At 26.4% G+C, this 20,898-nt stretch overlaps 1 protein-coding gene across 13 annotated transcripts in view; it reads left to right on the top strand.

The window, feature by feature from the left end:
• ps (RNA-binding protein Nova-1-like protein passilla) overlaps nt 1-20,898 on the top strand; it is a 154,649-nt gene that overhangs the window by 98,621 nt on the left and 35,130 nt on the right. For 6 of the 13 annotated variants that reach the window (XM_075291324.1, XM_075291367.1, XM_075291333.1 and 3 more), the window contains 2 exons: nt 10,957-11,519; nt 12,874-14,433. The exons of 4 other annotated variants lie outside the window; for them this stretch is intronic. In XM_075291324.1, the coding sequence (XP_075147439.1) occupies nt 13,278-14,433 (1,156 nt within the window). In that variant the 5' untranslated portion in view covers nt 10,957-11,519; nt 12,874-13,277. Of the gene's footprint in view, nt 1-5,378; nt 5,579-10,956; nt 11,520-12,873; nt 14,434-20,898 lie in introns of those variants that run through there. 3 more of the 13 variants (XM_075291354.1, XM_075291369.1, XM_075291359.1) reach the window with 3 other exon arrangements.

Here is a 20,898-nt window from a genome sequence, read left to right on the forward strand (position 1 = left end):
TTAACTTGTCTCAAATTATTGCTGTATTAGGATTTTTTCAGTCTTATGGGCTAAAAACTCATTTTAAATTATAACACTGACATTGAACTCAATATTTAAGCTTCGAAATTTTCTTGTCTTCAATATGCTTGTCAATTTAAAAAAAAAGAGAAAAAGTAAGAAATGTAATTAGCATTCCAGAGTTTTGTTTTTAAATGTTTTAATTATTTTTGGTTAAGGGGAATGTAATTACAAACAATTTTTTTTTGTTCATTCTAGTCATAATTATTACCATTAATAATTATTAATACCATTGCATATATATTTTAGTTTCCATATATTTTTTTTTAATTTGTTTGCTATGGCTAAATGACAAAAAACGGTATTTATCTCTCTCCATTAATCTTTGTGCTTGAGGTTGAGAGGTTTTTTAATGAATGCATTTTTTTTTAATTTCCTAATAAGCGGAAATGCTATTTTAAAAAATTAAAAATATATATCTATTTGTTAATATCTAGTATTTTATACATTCAAATTTATATATGGGACATATATTTTGTGTGACCATTTGATATTGTTTCTGTAGTTATTGAACATTTAACATTTTAAATAAAAAAAATCTAGTATGTATTTTTCAAATACCATACAATTTGAAATGGTTGAATTGTAGGTATATATAAATATATATAAAGATTCACTGATACTAAATATTGGGGACAAAAATTACTCGCTTCTTGATTCTAAATTATTATAGCTTTTAAATTCGTTTTTTTGTTGTTATTGTTGATTTATAAATGTCTATACATGTATTTAAATGGAACTAGACATTATAAACTGATAACAGCAACAAAAGAATGAAACTTCAAGGTGAAATATTTCAAACATGATTTCAGTTCATTCGACAAAAAAAAAATAACAAACACAATTAATTCTAATCTAAAGTGTAAACCAATATATGTACCGTTTGAATTAATATACTTAGTATATTTTTTATGATAGTTAAAACTGACAGTGTTTCTTCTTAATTCTCTTCCATGTCATATTTCTTCATTTATATGGACATCTTGTTTCGTTTAGTGTGTATTAGATAGCTACGAAAAAAATATTATCTAAAATGATATTACGTTTTAGCTTCTGATCTTAACAGGTTCTTTTAGAAACACTGACAAAAAAATAAATAAAATTTTAACAAAATTTTCTATCGAAATAAAATTTTGACAAAATTTTCTATAGAAATAAAATATTGACAAAATTTTCTATAAAAATAAAATTTTGACAACATTTTCCATAAAAATAAATTTTGGTAGAAATAAAATTTTGGCAAAAATTTCTATGGAAATAAAATTTTGAGAAGATGTTCTATACAAATAAAATTTTTGAGAATTTTTTTTTATAGAAATAAAATTTTAACAAATTTTTCTATAGAAGTAAAATTTTGACAATACTTTCTATAAAAAATAAAATTTTGACAATTTTTTTTATAGAAATAAAATTTTGACACAATTTTCTATAGAAATAAAATTATGTTAAAATTGTCTATAGAAATAAAATTTAAACAAAATTTTCTATAGAAATAAAATTTTGATAAAATTTTCTATAGAAATAAATTTTTGACAAAATTTTCTATAGAAATAAAATTTTGACAAAATTTTCTATAGAAATAAAATGTTGACAAAATTTTCTATAGAAATAAAATTAGACAAATTTTTCTATAGAAATAAAATTAGACAAATTTTTCTATAGAAATAAAGTTTTGGACAAAATTTTCATTAGAAATAAAATTTTGACAAAATTTAGATTTAGATTAAGATTTTGACAAAATTTTCTGTAGAAATAAAATATTGACAAAATTTTCTATAGAAATAAAATTTTGACAAAATTGTATATAGAAATAAAAGTCGACAAATTTTTCTATAGAAATAAAATTTTGACAAAATTTTCTATAGAAATAAAATTTTGACAAAATTTTCTATAGAAGTAAAATTTTGAAAAAATTTTCTATAGAAATAAGATTTTGACAAAATTTTCTGTAGAAATAAAATTTTGACAAAATTTTCTATAGAAATAAAATTTTGACAAAATTTTATATAAAATAAAATTTTGACAAAATTTTATATAGAAATAAAAGTAGACAAATTTTTCTATAGAAATAAAATTTTGACAAAATTTTCTATATAAATAAAATGTTGACAAATTTTTCTATAGAAATAAAATTTTGACAAAATTTTCTATAGAAATAAAATATTGACAAAATTTTCTATAGAAATAAACTTTTGACAAAATTTTCTATAGAAATAAAATATTGACAAAATTTTCTCTAAAAATAAAATTTTGGCAAAATTTTCTATAGAAATAAAATTTTGACAAAATTTTCTATAGAAATAAAATTTTGACAAAATTTTCTATAGAAATAAAATTTTGACAAAATTTTCTATAGAAATAAAATTTTTACAAAATGTTCTATAGAAATATAATTTTTACAAAATTTTCTATAGAAATAAAATTTTGACAAAATTTTCTATATAAATAAAATGTTGACAAAATTTTCTATAGAAATAAAATTTTGACAAAATTTTCTATAGAAATAAAATTTTGACAAAATTTTCTATAGAAATAAAATTTTGACAAAATTTTCTATGGAAATAAAATTTTGACAAAATTTTCTATAGAAATAAAATTTTGACAAAAATTCTATAGAAATAAAATTTTGACAAAATTTTCTATAGAAATAAAATTTTGACAAAATAAATTTTTGACAGACATAAAATATTGACAAAATTGTCTATAGAAATAAAATTTTGAAAAAAATTTCTAAAGAAATCAAAATAGACAATTTATTCTATAGAAATAAAATTTTGACAAAATTTTCTATAGGAATAAAATTTTGACAAACTTTTCTATAGAAATAAGATTTTGACAAAATTTTCTATACAAATAAGATTTTGACAAAATTTTCTATACAAATAAAATTTTGATAAACTTTTCTATAGAAATAAGATTTGACAAAATTTTCGATAGAAATAAAATTTTGACAAAATTTTCTATAGAAATAAAATTTTGACAAAATTGTCTATAGAAATACATTTTTGACAAAATTTTCTATAGAAATACATTTTTGACAAAATTTTCTATAGAAATAAAATTTTGACAAAATTTTCTATAGAAATAAAATTAAACAAATTTTTCTATAGAAATAAAATTTTGGCAAAATTTTCAATAAAAAGAAGAGTGGCAACCTTACTCTCAATCCCTTTCAATACAATTTGCATACGCCAAAAGTCATATTCATATTTAATTTCCAGTTCAAATATATCTGAAGGGTTCTGTCTTCTTCTTCTAATACGGCCATTCGAATCACATGAGCCATGAAATAAAACAAAAACAAAATTTTGTTTCAATTTTAATTTGATTATGCCATGTGAACCTCCTTTTATTTCAAAGGAGTTCAGCGGTAGTAGCTAGATTCAAAAGGATCATAATATGGCACATAAACCTCTAGGTCATTATCCATTTATCATTTTGTTAAAAAAATTAAGAAAAACTACTAAAAAGTATTTTTAATTTAAATTATAGTTGAAGTTGAAAAAAAATAAATAAAGAATGATTAAAAATTTTAATTTATTCCAGAAAAAAAATCACAAACCTTGCAATCTAATGTAAAATATAAATATTTTTAGTAAAAAAATTTTAGTTGAATTTAAAAATGTAAATAAATAAAAATTCATTTAAAATTTTAATTTATTCCAAAAAATATCAAAAACCCTAACAATCTAATCTAAAATATAAATATAATATAATACTCAAAATTTTCAATTTATTTATAATATAAACGAATTAGGTTTTTCTGGATAAATATTGAGGATAATTATCTTAATTTAAATTTTAAAATTTTGAAAGTTCTAAATTGATTATGTCATGTGAACCTCATTTTATATCAGAGCGATTCAGCGGTATTAGCCAGATTCAAAAGGATTAGAATATGTCACATAAATCTCTATAGGTCATTGACCATTTAGCATGTTTGTTTTCAAACTTAGGCAACAATATTTTTAATTAAAAAATTAAAATTGATGTTAACAAAAAAAAAAAAAAAAACAATAAAAAAATAACTAAATCAAAAATCTTATTTAACATATAAATCAAAATATAAATGAATAATTCTTACATTTTTCAATTTTCTTTTTTTTTATTGTTTTCCAAAAATCATAAAGTTTTTTTTTGTTTATGTATTTTTGAAAGAAGGACCTTAAGCCGAAATAAGAAATAGATAAATAAAAACAAAAAGGTCAATTAAATGATTTTACATTTCATTTAAAATTTTATTTAAAAAAATGGAGTTAAAAAAAAACAAAAAAATATCAGTTAAAAATTAAATTTGTTTAATAAAATATCAAAACTCTAACAATATAATGTAACATTTTATTAAAAAAAAATAAAAACATTAAGGGTTTCTGTAAGTAGCAAGGTTAATAATTTTTATCAATTTTTCTGATTGAAGCAATAGCAATGAAATTTTTATTAAATCAATTAATTTCATGATCGAAGAGAAAATAATTTTCTGTGTGTACGGGAAGTCCCTATAAATAATTTTCTTCGTTTAAGAAATAGCAAAAATCTAATAATCTAATTTAACATTTTTTTAAAGAAACAAATGATTTCTAAATCAAATAATTTCATGATCGAAGAGAAAATAATTTTCTGCGTGTCTTCAGGTTTATATTAAGACTTAAAATTGTTTTTTTTTTTTTTTTGTATTTGTTTTTTTTAATTAATATTATATTTCAATATTTTTTTTATTTTGCTGGCTGAAACATTTAGCAAAATTTGTCTATCTTCATTTGCTTTACATGCCACATATATAAATTGGTTTTTTTTAGGTTTATATGTGAGTTGTTCATTTTTTTCTTCATTCGTATTTTTTTTTTTTGCCTAGCGCTCTGTAGTTTAGATCATCAATTAATGGTGTTCTGTTCTGTTTTCTGTTCGTTTTGTGCTGTTAAACATTATTATACGCCTCGGATATTATTGATAATGATGATGATGATGATGACATTCGATTTTTTGTATGTGTGTTTTTTTTTTAAATAATAATTCCAAAACCAATAAAAATAATCTAAAGTCCAAAACAACAAAGGCTGAGTTGAGCTGATTTATAGAATGAAGATAAAATTAAAATTAAAAAACAAAAACGAAATATACCAGTAACATCGTTTTAGTAAAATACAAACTGCGTTTAAACAAATTTTTCGTTTTGAAACAACATTAAAACCTAAACTTTAGCTCGATGGACTAATACTACGTATAATCAAAGACTACTTCTCCTCCTCCTACTCCTCCAATAGCATTGAGAACATTAACATCACAAACAAGAGACTACGACTACGTGTGACTACTACGTAAAATGGCTTTGAGCCGAGTTTTTGATACAATTCAAAATTAGTTGTTGTTGCAGCCTAAACGGAAGAGCATCATCGTTCAATATCATCGCCGGCCGTTGTTTTTTGCCAAAGAAAAAGATACAAACGCACACACACCCAAGCTTATCTAAAGACTGTTACCTATTCACGTTTTTTTAAATTTTCAAGAAAAATCTTATAAAGTGAGAAATTATTTTAAATTGAAAGGAGCAACGAAACTAAATTTAATTAAAAAAAAACAATGCAGTTACTAAACATAAAATATTATTAAACAATTACAAAAAAATGTATATAAACATTATTGCTAATATGGACTGAAAAAAACAAAGTGAAAATTTAGTCGGTAAAAAATAAACAAACAAAAAACACACAATCAAAAATCACAATAAAAATAAAAAAAAAAATATTTTAAATAAATATATATATTTTTTTAATTCTTATATCAAGCCCTTATAAAATTATAGCTTATGAATTTGAAAACAAATATTTTATGCACCATGGAATTGACTTAATTCATGTCAAGATCTTTGTATCGATAACATTTAAGGCTTGCCAATAAGGGGTGTTATTTTAAATCACCCGGTGTTTCTGTACCTGTCTCCTTTAAAGCTTTTATTCTTTGGCACATGAGAATTAAGAACTATGTAATTACTAAAAACAAAATGATACCCGCTTCAACAATACATTGAAATTGTTAAAATTCACTAGAAAAATGGTGACCAGAATTCCGTCGAAACATCATTTCGGCTAATGAGACCCCAAACGCCAAAGTTGTTATTGTCTAAAAGTCTCTCCATTCTCAAAGTGTGGCTGGCCGATAAGGTTTATGGTTCGTGCGAAATTCAATCGAAAACTCATTTTAACTGATGAGGCTCATTTCCACCTCGGTCAAAAACGCATCTGGACTGACGAAGGCCATTTGCACCTCACTGACTATATCCACAAGCAAAATTGTCGCATCTGGGGCTCGGAGTTACTGTTTATAATCCAAGCCATCCTCAAACAATGAGGTACTTCGGTTTATGGTCCGCCCGAAATTCCATCGAAACCACATCTTGACTGATGTGGCTTATTTCCACCTTTGTTGCCTATCCATCCTTAAAGTGAGCCCGAAATTCCAGCGAATCCACATCTTGACTGATGTGGCTCATTTCCACCTTTGTGGCCTATCCATTCTTAAAGTGAGACTGTTTGGTGCGGTTTATGCTCTGGCGGGGCCTTTGCAACTTACGTGGGGACATAGAGAGAAAAATTTTGGATTTACTAATGCAAGATTTCTTGAAGAGAATACGGCATAGTAGGCATCGCCATGGTGGCAATTTGCTGATTTTGAATTTCATTATTAACGGCGTATTTCCATCTCTATTGTGAAATAAACATCGTAAATTTTCTCTTGGAACCTGGAAGTTTAGTACATTTGAAGGGTCCTAAGAGAAGGTGTTTGGGATATAACAGTCAAAACTCGAACTCGACTTTTTATAATCTCAAAACTCGACAAAGTAAATATTTGATTTTTTATGAAAATCGGCGAAATCGACTATTGTGATACGTCATATTCGAAAGTTGTGTCGTCAAAACATCGACTTTTCAACAAACGCAATTTTCAATTACAAAAAAAAAAAACGATTTTTTCAATTTAAAAAAAAAAAAAATCAAAAAAGCGGGTTTCCAAATTTTTAAATGATCGGATAGTCCAAAACACGACTTTGGAATAGTCGAAAAGTTGACTAATATTACAAATCGACTAACCGATTTTTGAATTTTCAACTTATCGACTATTTTATTTATTTCTATAGGAAATCTTGTTCAAATTTTATTTCTATAGAAAATTTGATGAAAATTTTATTTCTATAGAAAAGTTTGTCAAAATTTTATTTCTATAGAAAATTTTGTTAAAATTTTATTTCTATAGAAAATTTTGTCTAAATTTTATTTCTATAGGAAATGTCAAATTTTTATTTCTATAGAAAAGGTTGTCAAAATTTTATTTCTATAGAAAGATTAGTTAACATTTTATTTCTATAGAAAGTTTTGTTAAAATTTTATTTCTATAGAAAATTTTGTCAAAATTTTATTTCTACAAAAAATTTTGTTAAAATTTTATTTTTATAGATTTTGATAATTTTTGTCACAATTTTATTTCAATAGAAAATTTTGTCTAAATTTTATTTCTATAGAAAATTTGATCAAAATTTTATTTCTATAAAAAATGTTGATCAAAATTTTACTTCTATAAAAACTTTTGTTCAAATTTTATTTCTATAGAATATTTTTTCATAATTTTATTTCTATAAAATATTTTGTCAAAATTTCATTTCTATAGAATATTTATTTTTTCTATTTCTATAGAAAATTTTGTCAACATTTTATTTATATAGAAAATTTTGTCAAAATTTTAATTTTATACAAAATTTTGTCAGCATTTTACTTCTATACAAAATTTTGTCAAAATTTTGTTTCTAAAGAAAATTTTCTCAATTTTTCAAAATGTTATTTCTATAAAAAATTTTGTCAAAATTGTATTTCTATAGGAAATGGTGTAAAATTTTTATTTCTATAGGAATATAAATTCAAAATTCTATAGAAATTTTTGTCAAAATTTTATTACTATAAATATATAAATTTTGTCAAAATTTTATTTCTATAGAAAATTTTGTCAAAATTGTATTTCTATAAAAAATTTTGTCAAAATTTTATTTCTATAAAAATTTTTGTAAACATTTTATTTCTATAGAAGATTTTGTCAAATTTTTATTTCTATAGAAACTTTTGTCAAATTTTTATTTCTATAAAAATTTTTCTCAAAATTTTATTTCTATAGAAAATTTTGTCAAAATTTTAGTTCTATAAAAATTTTTCTCAAAATTTTATTTCTATAGAAAATGTTGTCAAAATTTTATTTCTATAAAAAATTTTGTCAAAATTTTATTTTTATAGAAAATTTTGTCAACAATTTATTTCTATAGAAACTTTTTTTTAATTTTATTTCTCCGTGTGTTTTGTTTTGTTATTGTTGGTTTTGTTCTTTAAGCATTGGTGTTGTTTTTTATTGCAGCTTAAAACCATACATTGACTAAACTACAAGTGTAGCTTAACCAACAGAGGAAAATAATGTTTGTCAACTTTATTTGGGCAAAGCCCTATAGACTGCAAGATGGTTGGATGGACGCACGTTTGGGAATTACCACATTCCTCATCAGCATCCTCTACTTGCAGCAAAACTATCAACCAATTATCAGAATAAATTCAGGCAGTTCATTAAACCCAACAATGAACCACACTTGAACCTTCCGAAAAAAGGTTTTTGTATGATAGCCGGCTTATGCCGAAATAAATTCGAAACAAATGGAAAAAGAAGAGGAGGCACGATCAAAATAAACCCAGGCAACTGGATTCAAATCGATGATTTGACAGAGGCATAGGAAAAGAGATATGTTTGTTTCGAATTTATTTCGGCATAAGCCGGCTATCATACAAAAACCTTTTTTCGGAAGGTTCAAGTGTGGTTCATTGTTGGGTTTAATGAACTGCCTGAATTTCTTCTGATAATTGGTTGATAGTTTTGCTACAAGTAGAGGAATGTGGTAATTCCGAAACGTGCGTCCATCCAACCATCTTGCAGTCCCAAATAAATTTGACAAACATTCTTTCCTCTGTTGGTTAAGCACACTTGTAGTTTAGTCAATGTATGGTTTTAAGCTGCAATAAAAAAACAACAACAAATTTTATTTCTATAAAAAATTTTGTCAACATTTTATTTTTATAGAAAATTTTGTCAAAATTTTATTTCTATATAAAATTTTGTCAAAATTTTATTTCAATAGAAACTTTTTTTTTTTAAATTTTATTTCTATAGATTTTTTTTTAAATTTTATTTCTATAGAAAATTTTGTCAAAATTTTATTTCTATACAAAATGTTGTCAAAATTTTATTTCTATAGAAAATTTTGTCAAAATTTTATTTCTATAGAAAATTTTGTCAACATTTTATTTCTATAGAAAATTTTGTCAAAATTTTATATCTATAAACAAATTTGCCAAAATTTTATTTCTGTACAAACTTTTGTCTAAATTTTATTTCTATAGAAAATTTTGTTAAAATTTTATTTCTATAGAAAATTTTGTTAATAATTTATTTCTACAGAAAATTTTGTGAAAATTTTAATTCTATAGAAAAGTTTTTCAAAATTTTATTTCTATAAAAATATTTTGTCAAAATTTTATTTCTATAGAAAATTTTGTCAATATTTTATTTCTATAGAATATTTTTTCAAAATTTTATTTCTATAGAAAATTTTATCAAAATTTTATTTCTATAGAAAATTTTATCAACATTTTATTTCTATAAAATATTTGTAATATTTTACAAATTTTAAATGATTGCTTTCCCTAATTCAGTCTAATCAGAATTAATTTCAAAAATTCAGATTTTTATGAAGAGGTTTATACCCCAATCGGTCATGATTTCAAGTTGGCTTGAGATTGGGTTTATGTACACTGAAAAAACAGTGAACCCATCAGGAAGAAAACTTTTGGATAATTTTAGAAAATTTTTAGAACATTTTAACTGAACATTACAAACGCTGGCATCAAGCCGATATCACAAAAATAAGTAAATATTTTTCGACAAATTCAAGAAAATTTATTAGACATAATTAATTTTTTTCACTTGTTAAAGAAAATTTTGTAGTTTGAAGGAAAAAATTGGAGTTCAAAATTGCAAGAATGTCTGAATGTATGAAGTTCATCATAGAGGCATTTGTAGTAAAAGTTACAAATTTAAAGATATAATGAACTATTTTGTGAGAAATACGAATTTAGTAAACCTATATGCTTAATTCGTGTATAATTTTTTCCTGTTTTTTAGTTCATTTAACTATCGTACGCAAAAAATTATTAGAGCAAAGGAAACTTTCTCCAAACATAATAATTCCATGAACTAAAATAAAGTTAAATTGGCTTTAGTGAAATAGAGAGTTAATTTTTTTTGTTTTATGGTAGAATGAATTAAAAAAAAAAATAAATAATCTGCTTAATATACATTATTGAGGCCCCAGGATGTCCAAATAGTAATTTGCGATGCGGTATAATTCTGTGTCCCTCGTGAACAGTTTTAAGGCAAATAAGTAATATCCAAATATAATATGTCATCCCCCTTTTTAGAACATCTTAGACCTATATTGATAACAATTATTTACACAAATGAATTATTCTATTATTTTGGAATTTAAAAACAAACACAAAAAACTTTTTTTTTACTTATAAATAACTTTAAGCAAAATGCATTGAGTTTAAAACTTAAAACATGAACCAAATAAACAAATGTAAAAAAAAATGGTTTAGTGTTTGATCTCAACATTATACGACTTATAACTAAAATAAAAGAAGACTATTTATACAAAAATAAAACTAAAATGGAAAATGTGATTTAATACCGTATAAATAAAATGACAACACTAAAAAGTGACTCATATTTTAAAGAAAATTATATCAACTATATATTTTTCTTTAATTTTCTGTATACCTCTATGTCTCTCTTTCTCTCTTTCCAAAAAAACAGCAACATTCCCACAAATGTATTAAAATCAATAAGACAAAAAAAATAGTAATCAACAAACAAAAAAACTCGAATGTGATAAAATCGAAAAAACGATATTGGAAAAAATACCATCAAAATAAAAATTAAACAATGTTGTGATATTAAATGTCTACAAAATCAAATTCATCTCTAACACATCTCTAATCTACGATAAATCTAAAAAAAAAAAAAAACAAACAAACAAAGGTCAGCACTTAAAAATCGATCGTTTTCGTTACGGGAAATTACGCTTTCGCTGATTAGAAAAAAAAGCAACAAAAAACAAACACCAGTCCACACCCAGCCATCTCTAGCAAATGCAATAAAAATGCAATAAATCAAGCAATTTACCTATTACATGTATCCAGATCTCTGACATATTTATTACAAGGAAATCAACATCATTAAACTGCAAGACAACAACAACAAAAAACCATCTCTAACATCTTCAAAAGGATTCTAGCAACAAAATTGCCAAACAGCTGTTTCAAGAGAATTTTGCTTTACCCTCTATCTCTCTCTCTCCAGAATACGAAGCCTATACGGTAAATTTTGTAATTGCATTGTTGTTGTTGTAAATTCCACCTACTACTTACCACTACCACCACCACCATCACCACAACCAATCATCATCAAAAGCCAAAGCTTACATTAATCGAAAGCATTTTATTTTAAAATATCATTCATTTATATATTTTGATATATATAAAAAAAAAATATATATAAAACATAAAACAAAATAAAAGGATTGATACCTGGGTGTTAAATGTTGCTCATGCTCATTTGTATCTACATGTAATTATTATTTATCTTTATCTGGATGTTGTGTGGTATATGAAGGCAAAGCAGCAAACCCTAAGAGATATATTCAAGGAATTTAAGGCTATATCATCATCTACATAATATTGGGAATATATATGAAAATCTCTTTTCAACACTTCCCATCATCATAGACCATATTTCGCCCATTAAAAAAAAATGCTTAAAGCTAACCCAACTATATGCTTATCACTTGAAATATCCCTATACATTAACATAATCATAAACACATATTGCTGATAAGGGGCCAGAAGAATTTTGAAAAATCTTGCAAAACAAAACAAAAACCTCATTGAAGCAAATCATTAAACATTTAAAATAAAATTTTGAATTCTTTTGCTGGGAAGCATTATAAAAAAAAAAAAAAACAAAATCATAATTTTAAATTGCTGCTGCTGTTGCTATAACTAAATTACGTATATATATATATGTTCAAGAATATATGCATAAATATTTTTATATATACAAAAATAAATATCATCTTGTCGTTGTTGTTGTTGTCGCCTTTTACACCCTCCCCACCACAAGTACTTACAACTTCTTCTTATTACTACTACTACTACCTACTAAAACATCACCACCTCCACCACTACCACCACGAAACACCACCTTCAGCCACCACGTAAAAAAATAATACCATCTTTTGATTATAAATAAAAAAGAAAAAGTAAAAAAAAATAATAACTCTTAAAGAACCAAACCAGAAAAAGAATCAGCCAAAGATCAACACTCTTCTCCATCCATAAAAGGGCAACTTTAAAGGCCAGCTCTCTATCTCTCATCAACATTGTTTGTAAACAAAACAAAACTCAAAAAAATCGTTTCAACATATATATATATTTTTTTTGTACTTAAACCTAAACTGAAACCTAAAAAAATTAATAAATTTCTTTTTATCTTTCTTTTTATGTTTTTTTGAAAAAAAAAAAAAAAATAAAACAAATCCCTTCCAAAATACAAAATCTTCTAACTTGAATATCAAAAATAAACCGAAAATCTTCAACAAAAATTGGCCTTATAAACAAATACCAAAATCTATATAAAAAAATTTTAATATAAAATTTAAATAAAAAACCGAAGACTATTAAAATGTTTTGAAAAGAAACGAGAACAATAATCCCAGAGAACCAGTTACCATATGTAGCCAAACAATGTTTATAAACATTTAAGGAGAAACCCTAAGAGAGAGCTTAGTGGAATGGGAAAAGCCTACATGAAAGCCTATATGATAGAAGACAAATGGAAAAAGTCCTAGAAGAAAGAAACTTGAATGTGATAACATAAAGAAATATCATCTCTTTTTTTAACAGAAACCGTCATTAAAGGGAAATCTAACGCCTGAGCACAAATTACTTAAAAGACTGACTAAACAAGAAAAAATAATTCAAATTTTAATTTTCAAACAACACAAAAATTCAGCATTAAATACATTAGAAGGCATAAAGGTGGAATAAAAAAAAAACAAAAACAAAAAAAAAAGAAACATGTCCCAAATTAATGCTTTAAGTGAGAGCCTTATGACAAATGCCTTCGATTTGATAGGAGGTTCTACAATGGCGCAACAATTTTTGGAACATATGGATTTCTATGCCAATGCCAACAATAGTAGCAGTAACAATACCTCATCATATCAGCAACATCAATCCTCCTCAAATTCCTCAAATGCGCCATCCCCAACAGCAGCGATAATGCAAAGGCAACAACAACAACTACAGCAGCAGCAGCAGCAACAACAACAACAACACCACCAATTGGCAATAAACCAACAGCATCATCCCCATCAGAATCTTGAAAGTCTGTTTCAGCCAGATGGCGCCAGGCAATCTATGATGGCCCTACATAATGGTCATAATCATTATTCCTCTTCCGATACAGGCTCCTCAACGCCTTCCTCTTCACCAAATTCCTTAAATTCAAATCATTTGTTTAATCATATATACAAACAGCAACATCTAACGCAACAAACCCCAACCACCAATCATACTATGCAACGTTTGCAGGAGCTTTATAATCAACAGCAGCAGCAACAACAACAACGTTCGTCGTCTCAACACCAGCAGCAGCAGCAGCAAATGCAACAGCAACATTCCCTAACGCCTTCGCCCACCAATCATCTCAATCTCAATCACAGCCACCTTCAACACCATCATCAACAACAACAACAACAATCTTTAGAAAATAATTTATATCAAACCTCACAGCATTTATCCAATTTAAATATACAGATGGATTCTCAGCAGCAACAGCAGCAGGTCAACTCACAAAATCTAGCACAAACTGTAATGGGTAGCTCAACCGTTGGTGGAACAGGAGCAGTAACAGCCCTAAGCTCAACCAATAATCTGGTTCTCGGTAATCATAGCAATACCAACAGTAACAGCATTAATAACAACAACAATAATAACAGCAATAATCATTTAAACCATAACAATAACAACAACAATAATAGTAGTGCAATGGCCAATAATATGACAGGATCTTCTTCAAGTACCAACACTTCGGCCTCCACGGCTACGGCCCTGGTGAATAATTCAACGGCATCGCAACAGCAGTCTCAATCTCAAGCCCATCAACACCAGCATCATCAACATCAGCATGCTGCTGGTTCAACATCTCCCTACAAATCCTGTTGGTGTTTTGGTGAGTTTTGATATGAAAATAATACAAAAAAAAACTAAAAAAAAAAAATCATAAGTAAATGTTTGTTTAACGCCAAGCAAAGCAAAGAAATGAAATCCACTAGTCATCCTCTCTGTCTCTCTCTCAGTATCTATGTATCAATATATCTATGATAAGCTCTTTTACGCTCTCGCCACAAAAAATAAGCCCACCACCACATCATCATCACAATTTTGCTACTCATTACAACATATCTCTCTACCTCCTCTCGCTCTCTCTCTCATCGTCAACATAACCCAGATCTCTATATCACTCAGCCAACCAACAACCACATCAACATCAATGCATTATGGCACCTCAACTGCAATCGAACTCAACACAAACAAAACCACCAAAATAAAAATCTTTAAATTACAAACAAATCATCAAATATGGAAATCAAAATCGCATAATATAAAAAAAATGTATTCAATGCTATCAGTTCAACAACATTTGTGGGAATGTTTGCATTAGACTTTTTTACATGGTTCTTTTTTTTTTCTTTCTTTATTTTCGCAGCATAATTAATTTGTGATATAGCATTGAAATGGAATTATCAGTCATAATTCATAATGGTCATATTCGGGCAATCAATATTAAATTTACATAAAATTAATATAATTTTCTTTTTAACTTTAAGCAAAGAATTAATTTATTTTCTTGAAAAGAAATTTACAAAGATCACCTTTGCCTTTAGAAAAAATGTTTATTTAGGGTAAATATGTGGAAAATATTGTTGTTACATATGTCCCGTTAACAAAATGGTATACAGAGTCCATTTGAAGCAAAATATTATTTTTTGGCATATCTACAGGTATTTATTTTTTATATGTAGCATGTGTCCTAGGGTTCGCATACGTAATATATTTATTAGGGTTTTCATACGCACCCAAGTAAAATTAAAGAATGAGATAAAATATTTAGATTTTTTTTTTAATTATATAAAACAAATATTTTAAACAAAAATAGGGGTTTTATGCAGAGTAATCAATTTTAAAATATTTATTTGTGTTATCCTATATTACTGAACAAGTAGAGAAATAAAAATTATATTATTTATGTTTTCATTTATTTGAAAATAATATCAATTATATATCATAATATATTTTTCGTATAATCACATCCATGGCTGAATTTCTATTTAAATCGTCATATCACCTAGGAAATCTCTCTCTGTCTCGAAAAAAAATACCAGTTGCTAATATAGGTCAAATCATATGCCACGATACAAATTATTCAATATAGACCATATGAAATGTCATGGTCTATATAGAACCATTAAGTTAATTGTTTTGGAAAATCCACGAACATAGTTCGATTACTTGTTAATTATTCTTTCAGAATCTAGTTACAGCATTAGTGTGTGCAACACCATTTAGAAAGTATGTCAGAAACAAATGTATAACTATTAAAAAAATATATATAAATAATTTAGAATATTATCTCAGTTTATCTCATTGTGGTTTTAATAAGTTATTTCAATAGTCATTTCAAATGGAAATTTTATATTAGCTTGTTTGTTTGTGTTTAGGTAAATTAAAAATATTAAATCTTTGAAAGACTTTTTATAATCAACAGAATATAAACAATCCTTAACCTTCCGATACGTGATAAGGTTCAAGTGGATGTTTTTGACTTTTATTATTTCAATACTCTATATCTTACCTGACACCTTTACTAATTAGTACAGGAAGTGATCAACCATCGTATTGGAGACCATTTAAAATACAATACAGATATATCCATGAATATAATTGAAATGAGTCCACCGGCACCCCATCACGAACAGAAGGGTTAATAAAAATTTGGAAATTAAATTGATTCTGATGTCTTATAATCCTAGTTTTATTGTCCTCTCTGTAGGCTCTCCATACATTGTTACTACTTCAGTGTGTACAATAGTTTATATGAAAAATACATTGAACCAAATACAAAATAAACAAGTAAGGAAAGTCTAAAGTCGGGCGGGGCCAACTATATTATACCCTGCACCACTTTGTAGATCTAAATTTTCGCTACCATATCACATCCGTCAAATGTGTTGGGGGCTATATATAAAGGTTTGTCCCTAATACATTTAAATATCACTCGATTTGGATAGAATTTGATAGACTTTTACAAAATCTATAGACCCAAAATGTAAGTTGGCTAATGCACTAGGGTAAAAAAATATGGGAAACATTTAAATCTGAAGCAATTTTAAGGAAACTTCGCAAAAGTTTATTTATGGTTTATCGCTCGATATATATGTATTAGAAGTTTAGGAAAATTACATTCATTTTTACAACTTTTCGACTAAGCAGTGGCGATTTAACAAGGAAAATGTTGGTATTTTGACCATTTTTGTCGAAATCAGAAAAACATATATATGGGAGCTATATCTAAATCTGAACCGATGTCAACCAAATTTGGCACGCATAGCTACAATGCTAATTCTACTCCCTGTGCAAAATTTCAACTAAATCGGAGTTTAAAATTGGCCTCTGTGGTCATATGAGTGTAAATCGGGCGAAAGCTATATATGGGAGATATATCCAAATCTGAACCAATTTCAACCAAATTTGGCACGCATAGTTACAATGCTAATTCTACTCCCTATGCAAAATTTCAACTAAATCGGAGCAAAAAATTGGCCTCTGTGGGCAATTGAGTGTAAATCGGGCGAAAGCTATATATGGGAGCTATATCTAAATCTGAACCGATTTGGCTGATATTTTGCAAGTTTTTGGAGACTCATAAAATATTCGGATGTACGGAATTTGAGGAAGATCGGTTGATATACACGCCAATTATGACCAGATCGGTGAAAAATATGTGTAGCAGCTATATCTAAATCTGAACCGATTTTTTCCAAAATCAATAGGGATCGTCTTTGAGCCGAAACAGGACCCTATTCCAAATTTTAGGACAATCGGACTAAAACTGCGAGCTGTACTTTGCACACAAAAATACATCAACAGACAGACAGACGGACATCGCTAAATCGACTCAGAATTTAATTCTAAGCCGATCCGTATACTAAAATGTTGGTCTATGATTACTCCTTCTTGGCGTTACATACAAATGCACAAACTTATTACACCCTGTACCACAGTAGTGGTGAAGGGTATAAAAATCAAAAACAAAAACATAAAATATTATAAAATAATTCAAATATCCAAATATTACAATATTGTAAAACTGACTGGTGTTTTTGAGTTTCAATTAAAAAAGGGCCTTAACTTTGGGTTTAAAAATAAATCTAGTCAGATTCGTTTTAGAGCGAAAGAAAAAAACAAAAATTTCAAAACGGATCAATATTAATGAGTTTCAATTAAAAAATAATTGCCATTAAAAATCCTAATAAATTGAGTCAATCTCGTTTTAGCCTTTGTTTTAGTTTCTTTATAATAAACTTTTCAAGTATTGTCACTACTATCATGTGTGCAATATTTTTTTTTAAAGAAAATATTTTGAGATAATTGATTTGGAAAATCTAGGGACATAGTTGAATTACTCATAAAATATTCTTTCAGAATCTAGTCACAGCATAAGTGTGTGCAATACCTTTTAGAAAATATGCCAGAAACAAACGCACAACTATTTTCAAAAAAATATATATATATATTTTTAGATCATCGTAACAAAAAAAATATTTTTAGTGACAATAAGAATTTTGCATTTTAGCAGATTTAAAAAAAGTTATAATTTTCAAAAAAAAATTACAAAATCGATACTTTCGAAGTCATCTGATTTCGGGAAATCATACTAAGCATTTGATTATAATCACCAATGTAATTTTGTAAATTTATGCAATATAGGGCAATTAAAACATGATATCAGCTTTGAAACATTCTTATGGAATATTTACATAATTATCATATTTGCAGAGGTTTTGAATACCAATACGCCAATTAAAAGTAAAACAATTTAGATGATAAAAAAAAAAATAATGGCAAATCCTCTATTCTAGGGTGAAGGATACAAACATGAACAATGTTCATAACTTATTTCGATTGCCTTGTGATAGCTAGTTTTAATAACATCTCTAATGAGAGAATTTATAAAATAAAATTTACTTTATTTTTATAACAATATTATAGTTTTCCTTTTTTATTATTATTACCCTTTTTTATCAAACTAAGTCATCAGGAGATCTAGAAACAAAAGTCTAAATTCTACCACCCAATTTAACCCCTTAGGCCAGGTAATAAAAACAGTTTCTGACCCTCTTAATAAGGGCTTTGACATACAATAAATTATTCTCGATTCTTCTGTTGTCCAATATTCCCAAGAATATTAAAAGTGCCAAGCAGAAAAAAAAAACAAAATAAAAACCTATGTTACCTTGAATAAATATGGGTGAAAAAGATTAGGTCCAAATACAAAAAAATACCTTAAAAGGGTGAGAGCAAAGCAAATCAATTCATTTTTTGTTTGTACACTCTATAAAAATATACCGACTTGGGAACTAAACTAAGCCTCTGGGTCGCTAAGTAAAACCCTAGAAAAACTTACCTTCGTTTTAATAAAGTCTACGTTAACCCACATACCTTGTTTTTTCTATTAGACTAGCATTTTCTAAGACTTAAATACCATCGTATAAACCCAGACATACATACGCATACATGTAGGCGTATATACTTACGGATATTTTAAAAACAGATACTCGTGTAGATGTATAGAAGGCTGGCATTTTTTGATCTACAATGTTAGCTGGAACTATAACGAACACGCACGCTTGCAATAAACTAAAGGAAATTTTGCTATTTTTAAATGTTTGGATGTATGTGTGTGTGTGTATGGCTTTCCGCAAGAAACATAATGTTTTATGCCTTGTAAGCTGTTTTTTTTTTGTATCACTAGTAGTAGCAGCAATAGTTTTTGTTATACTATGTTTTCCTTTGACTCTCTTTTTTGCACTCATTACCTTAAATACTTCCTTCTCTCTCTTTGGTATATTTTTGGATTTGTGTTTCCTTGTTTTTCCTTTCTCTAAATCTGTTTGTCTGGGTCGGGGGAAATGCAGGCTTTGTATGATTTTCTTTTTCCTGACAAAACTGGAAACTAGGCTAAACCCATATTCACGCATACTATATAAATATACAAATTCAAGCATATGGCAAAAATGTCGCAAAAAAAACAGCGAATAGAATGAAAATTCATTGTCGTCAGAACCCTATTAAATGTATTTTAGCATTCATAAGCCATGACAATGGGGGTGGGGTGCATACAAGTGTAGGGTTTGTCTTTTTTAACGACCATATACAAAGACAGACAGAAGGATAAATATGCAGACAACTAGTTATTTATCAAATAAACCATCACCATTATCACTACAAGTCGTAATGATAGAAAATTTATGTAAATTAGGGATATTCCATTTTTATCATATCTCATGCCCCAATTTTCTCTACACCAAAAAAAAAAAATAAAAATAAATATACTTTCCTAAGGAAAGATATTTTAGACAAACGAAATTCCCCCTTCTTATAAAATATTTTTTTTTATACCAAACAAACCCAAATTGTCTCTTATTCTTTTTATTAGCCTTTAAGGAAAATTTGTTAGCATCAAAATAAAAATTTCTTTCAGTGTAGATATGTGAAAATTTGAGGAGGACATAGCCTGGCGGAAAAATCAAACAATTCACTAGTTAAGTGTCTTTCAAATGACAGTTGATTTCAAAGCAGAATTAAAAGAAAAAAATCCATATAGATATACTTGATAACTATCAATATTTAAAACAAGATACTAAACTCCAAAAATGTCTATTAAGAAAGAAAAAACATTAAACAAAATATTCAATTTTTTTTATTGAGAAACATTTTAAGGCTATTTTTTTATTTTTATTAAAATAAAACTGTTTGCGATTTTAATTTATTTAGCTACCAGAATTGATATTACAATATCCTAGAACAAAAACTACACAGTGCCATGTTTACTATAAGGACGTCTATATGATTTCAATGTGTGCATAATATTACTTTAAATATAGATATATTAAAAAAATTGATGAAAATCGTAATTGATTTGAGAAAGCCTCAAAGACAATGGTTTCCACCAATTACATATTTTCCAGAATATAAACAATTAATATTTGTGTGCAAACACATAATAGATATACACTGTAATTTTTCCACCAACTACATATTTTAATAACTATTTTCAAAATATTCAATTTTTTTATTGAGAAAAATTTTAAGGCTATTTTTTATTTTTATTTTAATAACTATTTTCGAGTTTAATTTATTTAGCTACCAGAATTGATATTACAATATCCTAGAACAAAAACTATACATTGCCATGTCTACTATAAGGACGCCTATATGGTCTCAATGTGTGCATAATATTACTTTAAATATAGATATATTAAAAAAAATTAATGAAAATCGTTATTGATTTGGGAAAGCTTCAAAGACAATAGTTTCCACCAACTATATATTTTCCAGAATATAAACAATTAAT

Source organism: Haematobia irritans, chromosome 1 (genome assembly GCF_050003625.1).
Source record: "Haematobia irritans isolate KBUSLIRL chromosome 1, ASM5000362v1, whole genome shotgun sequence".
Classification (NCBI taxonomy): domain Eukaryota; kingdom Metazoa; phylum Arthropoda; class Insecta; order Diptera; family Muscidae; genus Haematobia; species Haematobia irritans.